The 11,894-nt window shown below is 33.3% G+C and overlaps 2 protein-coding genes across 3 annotated transcripts; one reads left to right on the top strand and one right to left on the bottom strand.

Annotated features, from left to right (window-relative positions):
* The first annotated feature begins 286 nt into the window (after positions 1 to 286).
* LOC108917654 (PHD finger protein 10) lies at positions 287 to 4,192 on the top strand. 2 transcript variants are annotated; one of them, XM_018724373.2, is made up of 7 exons: positions 296 to 944; positions 1,338 to 2,127; positions 2,480 to 2,723; positions 3,016 to 3,128; positions 3,239 to 3,428; positions 3,480 to 3,757; positions 3,868 to 4,192. In XM_018724373.2, the coding sequence occupies exons 2-7, from the start codon at positions 1,339 to 1,341 to the stop codon at positions 4,012 to 4,014; spliced, it is 1,761 nt and encodes a 586-aa protein (XP_018579889.1). In that variant the 5' UTR covers positions 296 to 944; position 1,338; the 3' UTR covers positions 4,015 to 4,192. The 2 variants fall into 2 exon arrangements, with proteins under 2 accessions (XP_018579888.1, XP_018579889.1); XM_018724372.2 differs by having other exon boundaries at positions 287 to 944; positions 3,239 to 3,757.
* A 4,225-nt stretch (positions 4,193 to 8,417) lies between these two features.
* LOC108917653 (protein FAM45A) lies at positions 8,418 to 10,110 on the bottom strand. The gene is made up of 6 exons (XM_018724371.1): positions 9,994 to 10,110; positions 9,518 to 9,910; positions 9,260 to 9,363; positions 9,116 to 9,202; positions 8,949 to 9,066; positions 8,418 to 8,895 (listed from the first exon to the last, which is right to left on the bottom strand). The coding sequence occupies exons 1-6, from the start codon at positions 10,028 to 10,030 to the stop codon at positions 8,633 to 8,635; spliced, it is 1,002 nt and encodes a 333-aa protein (XP_018579887.1). The 5' UTR covers positions 10,031 to 10,110; the 3' UTR covers positions 8,418 to 8,632.
* Positions 10,111 to 11,894: the final 1,784 nt, after the last annotated feature.

Genomic DNA, 11,894 nt, shown 5'->3' with positions numbered 1-11,894 from the left:
GATTAAAAATAAGCCGATGCGATAGATGAAAACGTCGAAAACACTACAAATCTTATCTACGAGTATGAGTAACGAAACCATATCTGAGACGCGGCGTGATATTATAAATGCATTTTTGTGCACAGGCAACGCTGATATTTTTCAGTGGAAAACAAGTTATTCCGAATATCGCGAGTACCGACCCGGTGCCCGACCTTTTCACAGTATTTATTCCTGCTGCCGGTGCATGGCTGTGATGCAACGGTATCCTACAAACAAAATTCTCATTTGGCTAGACGCCTACGTGCACGCGCGACATATCAATAAATCTATTGCCCTGCGAGCGATTTCCCGACAATAAAAATCGGCGCTGTACTGTTCTCATTCCACTGTTTCCCCCTTGAATTACAGCCACTTTTATTAGAGGCATCATAATAAGCCTTAGAGCGTAAGATTGAACAGCCTTTGCATAATATTAACGCGACAGGTGTGGTGCGTGGACGCGAGGTAGGTATTCCTACCTAATTTCATGCGTACGGGCAAAAGCACGGCGGCCCGACCGGAAAGTAATTGTTGCTGGCAGGAAAAGTAGAAAATCCAGAAGTACGGGCACGCCGATATCGAAATGTACCTAGTTTTGGCTCGTTATATGTCCAAGAAATTTGCAAGTGCCATTTGGAGTAAATAAAACGAATCTTTAGGAGTTTCTACCGGCGGCGCGCGCACTCTCGAGCTACAACGCTACAACAACCCTGTCGCAACACGGACAAAACCAAACCCGTGTCTGACCGTCTCAACGAACGTTCGTGCAAGTTGCGTGAGATGCGGCTCTCTTATCAATCTGTTTTTTGTTAAAGTTATGTGACGGACACCCTCGAAAACTAGTTAAAATAATACCCCAGACATTCCTGTGCACGATATAGTTCAACGAGGGGCGATCCAACGGAGAATAACGACGCATTCAGGTAAATTCTAACACAAGGTACTTTAGCATGCCTTGTCTTTCTGCGCGCTAGGAGCGTTGTCTTGCATTTTATTTGTTTCGTGGTTCACGATAAATTAAGTAATACCTTGGACAAACTTGTTTAAAGCACTTTTAGCCGTTCTTATTCGTAGAATACGCCTCAAAACTATCCTGATAAGATAATGTACGGGAATTGAATCATAAGCGCGAAGTGTTTTTGTGCTACTTCCTCATTTTTCCTTGTAATACAGAGCGTTAGCCTGTATTTTTTAATATAAAGGGACACTTATTTTAAATTGCCAGTTTGGGTGCATGCAGCGATTAACGACGCTCCTACGACTGTTTGTTAAGTTTTTAAAGTCGCAAACAACTAACGATTTCGTTTCTACGGTAGCATGACTTCAGTAAAGAACCGGGAACGCATTTTAGAGGCGATTGACCAGCTACGCCGGCGAAAAGCCCGGCCAGATATACAAAGGATTTGTAATTATTTATTCCGGCGATTTGCTATTAATTCGGCCGAGGCGAGATCAGATTTGGAGTGGTGTGTGGCAAATAACATTGTCCTTAAAGTAGAGTACAAAGGCAGCATTAGTTATCGAAACGCAGCAAAAAAGTACGCACAGATGCGGCAACGTGACAGCGGGCACCAGGGAGACAGTGCAAATGACAACAAAATAAATCGTCAATTCAGCGAACTTTTAACAAATGCTTTCGGTGAATTAATTGTGGACGAGCCCGACTACCTAGAAATAGGTGTCCCCGGACAGGAGATAATCAACAATATCTTGGCGAAGGACAGCGTACGCTACACGAAAAAATATATCAGCATTTTGCTCGAAAAGGAAGTCGCGAACGGGGGACTAATAAAGATGGAAAACGGTCATTACCTCATGGGTCCATCAAAGGAGGACGAAAGTGTGCACAAAACGGAGAAAGAGAAAACAGATGATTGGAAAAGGTTGAAGACAGAGACCGAAATTAATACAAATGAGGTGAAAGAAGTGAATGATAGACATGAGTACATTATACAACTCAAACCCAGAAAACGTCCGGGACCCATTCCCAAAAAAGAGAGAGACATCATAAAACAGGAACATTTTGAAAATATGGACTCTTCCACTAATTCCGCCGACGAAAAAAAATCTGAAAACGGATCCTTGCGAATAGGGGGTCGACGTAAGGTTAGTTACTTTTTTTAACACTTGTCAAGTGGTTGTCAAAATTTTGTTTACTTTTGTAACAACAAAATGTCAAAATACAAGTCGGTACGGTTCCGTTATATATTTAAAAAATAACTTTTACAATATATTAAAACCCTTAAGACATTAAAAAATATATTTTAAAGGATAACATTTAAATATTTGACCATAATAAGAAATGACATTTAAACTTATTTCCATTTCAGCAAAAAATTCCAAAATTGGACCAAAAGTGATATTAGATTTGACTACCCAATTATTAAAAAAAATATATTGAAAATTAATTTTATAACCAGAGCTCATCGGGTTCTTAACCTCACTTAATCATTTTTAGAGGGCAAAGAAAGTTTTCGACCCTTCCGATACACATATTCCAAAGAAAAGGGGTAGACCAGCAGGGTCCCTGAATAAATCAACTATTGAGAAGCAAATGGCTAGGTTAAGTGATGAAAGTAGGCCAGATTCTAGGACTTCCAGTAATGGCCGAGATCAGGGCGGAGTATGTTCGGTATGTCATATACAGAGCAAGAGAGGCCCCAATGATCGTATGGTTGCTTGCAGGGAATGCAGTAATAAAGGTATGTTAGTGTAGACGTCTTGTTTTATGTTGGAATGTCGATGACCCAGATTTTCTTAAATAGTGAAATAAGGCTATGTGGGATGCTATGCTTTAATATAATAATGTTTGATCATAGTTAAGCATATTTTAGTGATCAAATATTGTTGAAACTATTATTTTTTAAAGTTTCTAGGTCTTGGGACTGCCTTGGAGCTTCACTTGGTTTTCATTGTTAGTATGTTTGAATGTGAAAGTTGATTTTTTTTAGAAAACTGTGCTGTTATATCTATTCTATTAATAAATCATTTTAGCACACTTTAGCTGTCTAAATGGGGATGACATGATGTTGAAAATGTATCCTGATAATACTTGGCAGTGCCCACACTGTAAAACTTGCGTAGTTTGCTACGAAACATCCGATGCAGTAAGTAACAGATAATAAATAATGTTCAAAATATATATTTATAAGTATTTGCTTCATTTAATGATGTCGATACTTTTTAACAGGAGAATTGAAGTTGTTTTGGGTTGTAGGGATATTTAACTGTTTGTTCAGTGTGCGCTGATGGTTATCATGCCAGTTGTCATCAGCCTAGAATTATTGAAAAAATTAAAAACGGCCAGAAGTGGCTTTGCATCAACTGCCAGATGCCGGATGAACTAAAAATAAATGAGATTCAGTCAAATATTGGGAATTCATTCAGTCAGAAGATCAACGGAATTGGTAAGTTTTACGATGAGTTATCATGCAAATATCATATTATTTTTATTTCAGATAACGACAACAGCCCATCAAATTCGGGCAATTCTAGTCCGTCCAACTACAATTCTCCTCCTTTGTCACCAACTCCACCCCAATTGAGCCCTCAGACTGGTCAGGCAGGTGAGTCACCCGACCAAGGGGCTAACTCCGATTCTCAGAGTAACAAGGATTGGGACTTTGAAGAAAATATAGACCCCTCGATACCAGATGCCACTCATTGGACAGCCGATGAGGTTTATCAGTATTTTGCTCAGTATTTCCCGGAAGAAGCTAAAGTTTTTAAGGAACAAGTGAGTTTTTCACTGAAGCTTTCATATTCAATCTTCTTTGTTTTTCCTCTTGTTTAATTTCTTGTTTTTATTTGACTTTTTTTATCTGATTTTTCATTTCATTATTTCAGGAGATTGACGGTCGTTCTCTACTACTTCTAACACGAATAGACGTACTAACAAATCTAAACCTGAAGCTCGGACCAGCCCTGAAAATCTACAGGCATGTGACAAAGCTTCAGGTGCGAAGAGATGACCGCAAATTATACTGGCTGTAATTTTTAAACACAACATATTTATTTCGCATTTTCCTAAAGTGCAGCGGTTAAGTTTGTCTCATTCTAAGTGTGATATTTTAGATACGTCGTGTATTATAATTGATAGGTTTATATTTTATTTGTTGATTAAATTGCTTTTTTATAAGAGGACAATGATATTAAATTTATTGATAATTGATGTAGTTTTATTTTTCGAAAATTGAAAAAACTTTTTAGTAATGGCGGCTGGTGCAGGAGGCTCTGGGGCTCCGCCTCCCCTAGAAATTTTTATAGTAAAAAAATTAAATTTAAAATTCAGAGTACGATGTTATCTACAATTTACATAAATAGATCAGCCTTATGCAACAAATTAAAAAGGAAATTTTAAATTTGTAATGTGCAGTCAATTTAACGACTTGCAAAACTCTGAATATGTGGGCTCCCCTTAGCTCGCCTCTACGTCTGTAAAGTGTTTACAGTGGTGGTCATGGTTACCGTCGTATAACAGTGAAAGACAGAGTGGGAGTCGTGTATATTTACTATACAGTTTGGGCTGTGTAAAATTGTAAAAGTTTAAATTTGATTGGAGCACTTGCAAGAATCAGTGGTGCGAGAAATACCAAATTTTAATGAAAAAGTAATTGAAAAGTTTATGTCTGACAACAGCAGAAAAATGGACTTTCACTATAAAATGTTTAGTTCATTTTCCATAAATTTCAATAGTACTTAAAGCTACCCAATTATATTTAATTTTTTTTTTCAATACTTTGTACCTAAATTTTTCCACTCCCTGGTATGGAAGACAAGAACCGCCACTGGTAAAATGATAACAGCACCACATTATATTAAAGTTATTTTTGGTTTAAAGGATTGTATAATGTTGTTTTTTTTTCTACAAATCTCAACTTTTAAATTGTAATGAATTATTACAGGGATCGTAGCGCTGGGAATACCAGGAAAAGTCGGGGATTTCATTATTCATAAAAGCAGGGAATTGTAAAAGTATTCATGAAAGTCAGGGAATTTGATGTTTGCAACTGTAAATTTTGTGAAAAAACGGCTGGGTTCTTAAAACGGAAAACTATTTGTGGTTTTGAAATCTTTATAAGAGGTTCTTTTGGGTATAAAAAAGATTATGGAGTCCAGTCTAGAAAAAGTGTAACGCATAAACACCAATTAGTGTGTAGAAGAGATCTGCAAGTGACCTGAATTTTTTTTATGTCGGGGAAAACTTGGAAAAGTCAGGGAATTATATATTACTTTTGAACTATGAACCCTGAAATTACACATTACAAGATTATTAAATGATATTTATATTATACTTGACGTATTCAGTTTATATTAAAATATTTAAAATTGTATTTTGATTTCTCCTTAGAAAGAGCCAATCAAATAAAAATTCAAAATTAATAAAGGGGATTAATATTGAGAATCAGAGAAATATATGAATTACAAAATATTGAGTTGTAGTTTGTAGTAAAGATCTTTTACCGATCTGCAATTTAAAGTAAAAGTAAATTGTAGCTTCTTTTTGACTTCTTTTTTTTTTGAAAGCCTGGTAGATCAAATAACAAATTATCCTTCCCGAGTTATTTCTGCAAGAAGTTGAGCCAGGTTTAAGATTTCAGCTTTATTATTATTTGTCTCAAATATTTATTGCTTTTTTGTTGTTTAAATTACAGGATAGCCAATCGTACAGGGTGTCCCGAAATTAATGCAACAAAATTTGGTAATAGATTCTTAAGATAAATTTAGAGGACCCGTATTTTTTCTTTTTGCAAAGTGGCCCCCTCTTTCTGAAATCTGTCCTTAAGAATAGTCTTTTTTATATCTCGGAACCCTGTTGTACGAGAATCACTAAATTTGGTACACAGGAGTTTTATGACGTGTGGAATCTGATAATGCTACGCTTTTTGTCGGGGAACACCCTTATGACACTTTTTAAAAAGTGACTTTTTCGTGGGCCCCCTTGTCTTTGGAACTAAAGAAATTTGGTCGCAAATTTGAATTTCTTAAAAATTATTAGTTAGCTAGAAAGCCATTGAATTTAAAAACTTTTTTGTCTCTTGATATTTTTTTCGTAAAACGCAATGTTTTTGAGGAAAATGGCATATCACGATATGCATTCGATCACATATTGACATTTAGGGGCGGATTTCAGGAGGCTGTAACTCTGAAAGAGGGGGCCACTTGATAAAAATAAAAAATACTGGTCGCCTAAATTTGTCTTACGAATGTGTGACCAAATTTTGTTGCATTAATTTCGGGACACCCTGTATGGTAACAGTACGGAAGCAGTCTTTTTTATAACTAACGACCAAGCACATTGCAGTAAATCAAATTTGAAGAAATTATTGCAATTTTAACTATTAATCATTGAATTTATTTTTTACAGAATAAGTAAGCATTATTTACAGTACTGAAACATTATTTAAATTTATTATACATGTTTTCTAAAGCAAACCGTCATATGATTACGTCAGTTATGCCAATACGATCTTTCTATTCTACATATAAATATTAAATCTATATTTAATATTTTCTCTACTATTAGAGAAAATATTGAATCCATTGATTCAGCTGATGATGGGGACTACCTGCCTGTGGTGCTGGGAGATTAGTCGCTTGCCTACAAAGGGGTTATCGGGATGATTGAGCTTTCAAAAAAAGTACAAAAATTTTCTTAAGCTAAGAAAATATTAGATTTGAAAACGACTCTTTGCACACGAGCGAGACATATTGGTGGACCGAGCCGAAGGCGAGGTCCACAAGTCGAGCGAGTGTACAAAGATGTTTTCAAACGAGTTTTTTACGATACTTTTTATATGACTGCAAACAGAGACCACAAAAATCAAATTTTAATTTAAATCGTTTTTATTACTAAAATTGCCAANACTGAAACATTATTTAAATTTATTATACATGTTTTCTAAAGCAAACCGTCATATGATTACGTCAGTTATGCCAATACGATCTTTCTATTCTACATATAAATATTAAATCTATATTTAATATTTTCTCTACTATTAGAGAAAATATTGAATCCATTGATTCAGCTGATGATGGGGACTACCTGCCTGTGGTGCTGGGAGATTAGTCGCTTGCCTACAAAGGGGTTATCGGGACGATCGAGCTTTCGAAAAAAGTACAAAAATTTTCTGAAGCTAAGAAAATATTAGATTTGAAATTTTTAATACAAATATTTTATTTATTTAAACTTTAATTGCAAAAATTAATACACTACTTTATTAAAAAAAAAAACAATTGTAATAAATTTGTATAAATATTTATTGACAAAACAATTTAAAAATATAAAATTTTATGTTAAAAAGTAATACATTTTCATATTTTAAAAATTTATCTCTGCAATTTTAGATGTAACGAACCAAATTTTATATAAGGGGAATGAAAAACGTTTTTAATTTTGTAGGTTTACCCAGTCTTAAGAAATTGATGTATTTTCAATAATACATATTTAACAATAGGCTTAGCTTTATACTTGAATTGTGACGGTTGTTATTTGATATTTAAATGTTTGTATTTAATTGTTTTTAAATTATAGATAAACTGCAAACTTAGACTTAAAATTTATTATCGGTCTATCGCCAAGGCTGAAATTTCCAGTCATTTAATATTTGAATCGATAGCAATAGGGCGGACAGAGCATGCATTCACTAAGGCCAGCTCGTGTTGGTGTGGTAAAACCCTATCCTTTATAGAAATTGTTAAACAGAAATCTGCAACCACAGATAAAATCTGTATTTCCAATTCTATTGTCCATTGAGTAAAAATGTTTTTCTTCTATTAAAAAGGTTTTATTAAAAATATTTCTAAAAAAAATTAATTCACTGTACCTATTTCTACCTGTAATTTATATTTTTCTCATCGTCTCTCTTATCTTGCCTCCCCCCTAGCCCATTGGCTGGCGACGCCTTTGTTCAGGTATGAACTAAGTGAACTATGAGAACAGATTGTTTAATTTTTTTGGAGAAATTTAAAGCAAGATTTTTAAAATTTGTGAGATTTATAACAAATATTTATTCAATTAATAATAAATGTGAAAGGTATAGCATTTGTATATAACACAAAAATGGCCAGGGTCTGACTCTGGTTACTGAACAGCAAACACTCCAGATGGACGTCCGAAAATTCTCTATGCTGGCTCCGTAGAGGGTTCTGTAGTGAGGTCCACTTCAGAATCAGGAAATTGATACTTTGAAAAAACGTCTGTGGATTGTGGCAGTCTACAAAGAGTAATATGAGTCTGTCATTAACTCTCTTATTTGGCTTGACAGACTTGACAACATTGCTTTGTCCTTGATTGGATACGCGGGAACGTGACATCACTTTCTTACCATTTTTAAACTTGTTTTTCAAAAAGAAGAGTATGTTGAATTGTACACATTAAACTTAAACATTTAAACTTGTAGAAAGAATCTATTTTGACATAACGACAAATAAAACTGATTAATAAGTAACTATATCGTTGCAATAGGTACCTATGTATATAGGGGCAACAAAGGAACATAATATATTTTTAATGAACATATTTTGGAGGATTTTTTTTCATTTACATGCATATTAATTTAGTTTATTAAACTAAACAAAATTTCAGGGCTATACAAGTTATTATCACAAATTATAGTATCATAATATTTTCAGCCACAGCCATGTTGAACAAGAAATTTTCTAAAGGAGGACTGTACTTCTTAGATTTTAAATCATTCATCGTTACCATCTTTTTGTTATCTCTGGAGACTGCTATAGAATAAAGTTGTTGTACAACATCTTTAGTTTTGTTTTGTATTTGTTCGATGACTTTTATTTCACTCAAGTCACTCTCAGACAATTGAACTAGAAATAGAGCTATGTCTTTGTGGATCTTTGCCATAGTGAAGCAATCTATAATGAAAAAGTTTATTGGTATCGATATTTAGATGGCAGAAAATATATACCTTTGGCTGCTTTGGAAATAGTTATTTCGTTTTCTAGTAAATTTACATATAAATCGTAATATCTTTCATTACTCAAGGCATTTTTTTCTGTAGTACCAGCCAAGTAAAAGGAGCAACCCTAAAAATTATTGTTTATATTTGATACATTACATGTTTAGTAAAATTACTTTTAATTCGTTAATGTTCTCGATCCAAGGTAACAAATAGTCCTTAAGATTTCTAAAAGGAATTAAATAAGTCATAGGTGCCATTTTCTGTAAATAAAAGGGTCATATATTAGTTTAGGCAAATAAAAAACTCAATTTTTTTACCTTTTGAAGTTTCTCAATATCGTGATGATATATTAGTATCCTCCTTTTCAATAAAATTGCATTATATATTAAAATTATTTCTAATCCAAAGTTACTTATCAAATCTAAAAAAGAGTACTACGCCTAAGACATTTGCAGGTATTTTACTTAAATTTACAGTCTAGTAGCGCCATCTGCCGGTTAACGTTACGTTTAACAATAAGGTTAATTTTGAATTCATTTGTGCAGTCATTTTTACTGTTTTAAAACATGAATTACCTTTTATACCCACTTCCGTGCTACGTGCTTTCAAATCGAGGCCGATTTCAGAGCCGTTCTCCTGGTAGTAGATGGATTTTCCAGATATTAAGTTTATGTACAATTTAACTAGTTCTACTGGACTGCTGGTTTTTGTATACTTTTTTTCGAGAATATCACACAAAAGTTTGTATTTATCTGGTATAAATTCCTCTGCCACGACAATTAGAGCTGTTAACTTCTGTTTATGAAAATAATTTTGAATGTACATCCAGAGATTATTTTTTCTAAGGTAAAAAAATAAGTCTTTATCCGATTCAGGAGGAAAACATCGTGCTTTTAGGTATGCCGTTAATTCGTCCGTCAATGTAGGATACGTCCATGTCACTAGATTTTGTTGACTACTTTCCCTTTCTGTAAACAAAATATTACAAAATCAAAATGAGTAATAACTAAATATAACATAAATTATCTGCAAAACTGTAACTCTTGCCTACCAATTATATGAAACGACACTAGGTTCTGTTTTACCATGGTAGATATATTCCCCGGCCGTACGATCAAAATTTGATAAAATAACCCACAAACTGAATCGCAAATAAGCTTTTGCTGTGTTGTTGTAACTTTAATATTAAATTAAGTGGGATAAGAGATAAAACCAATCAAACGAACGTAGTGGTGGGAAATTAAGGAAAGAGATAGTCTTATACCGTTACTTATATATTAAAATGCGAAAACAAATTGCTGCCAGAATAATTGTTGGATTAAATTACTGAAATAAATGTTATTTACAGCAGTCTGAGCTATAAATCATTCTAATCAAAATAGTTAATTACTCTTTTAGAAGTAAGAATTCAGATTTTATATATTAATAGGAAATGGTTTTCTACAATTTATTTCGACAGCACCATCTGTTTTCGAGTAGATGCATTAAGTATGAGAAAATAAGTATTAACCATGATCTGTGGTAGCAACTATTTACAGATACATGCTCTTTCTTCTGCGCTCCGAATATACCGAATTCGAATTATTTTGTCAAATGTTAATGAAAAATCCTCTTGATTGCCTTATTTTTACTTTTTAATGTCAACAACGTATCCATTTACTTGTAAATAAATAACTATTTATCATAAACAAATCAGATAAATTAAACACATTGATAGGGGCATTTATTTCACGGCAAAATAACAATATATTTTACCTCTTATAAAATAAACAAGTTAAGGTTTAGTGATTACAAAACACTCGTTAATAGTTAGCAAATAGACATATCAATAAAACGGAACGGAGTCGATATTGATAAATTCAGTTTGTCCGAGTTGTTTTGTGAGTAAAACAGTCATGTTATGTTACTGAACCTACCCTAGCTTCTGTTTTCCTGATTGAGAAAATGTAAGTTATGTGTTAAAGGATTTTCAAGCATCTGAAATATTTTGGGGTCCCATCATGAACGGAATGAGTACATGTTCCACCATAAGTTTTGTTATCAAATCATCGCCCCTTTTGCAACATTTCAGAAAAAAATCATATTTTGTAATTATTTTGCATTTTCATTTATTATTCGAAGATTGCGTTAGCTGAAAAAAACATTTATGACAAAATTTATATGATTAATTTTCAAATTGTTAGTTATTTCTTGATGTTACCTTTCAACAGTATATTAACAATATGATTGTTTTTACCTTTAGAGGATTATTATACTGCATTTTCTTATATTTTGCAATATTATATTGGAATTATTCTTTGCAGAACATAGAATATCCAAAATTTGAAGGTATGCAACCAGTTTTTCACGTTCGGAAATGATTGGTTGCATATTGTACGAAAACTAAAAGATATTTCGGAATTTGTGTAAAGATAAAAAGATTTGTTTTGAACAGACCCATCCAAAATATTTTTTTTTCTTCAAAAGTACGTAAACATTCTGGTAATAAATACACAAGGTGTAGGGGTATTATTGCTTTACCTTTACTGTTAGGCGACAATGGGTGGAATAGATCGAGAAAGTTATATTATTTTGATTTCAACACACACATTTAAAAGGCTGGACCTTCTTAAGGGAGGCTAGAATAAAACTCCGGCTCTAAAATCGGCTGAAGAATTCACTGTTTCATTTTTCTCAGGTATTTTTTAAACACACCCTGTATAACGAATGTTGCTGACGCACATTACCACTTCACTAGACTAAAACATTCTAAGAATTGATACTGGATCTAAAATTTTGGCTTAAAGATATCAAGATACGCATTTAATTTTTTTTATTAACTTAAATGAAAAAGAGTGAAAAATGGAAAAATATGGGTCCTATATTTTCAACCCATTTTTATTTTGCAGAGTAGTTAAAATATTGGGAAATAACCCATTGTTTCATAATATAATAATAACAGAAAATAAGAGA

Source organism: Anoplophora glabripennis, unplaced genomic scaffold (assembly GCF_000390285.2).
Source record: "Anoplophora glabripennis isolate ALB-LARVAE unplaced genomic scaffold, Agla_2.0 scaffold44, whole genome shotgun sequence".
Lineage (NCBI taxonomy): Eukaryota > Metazoa > Arthropoda > Insecta > Coleoptera > Cerambycidae > Anoplophora > Anoplophora glabripennis.
The sequence above is the reverse complement of the archived record's forward strand: the minus strand, read 5'-3'. Positions and strand labels throughout refer to the sequence as shown.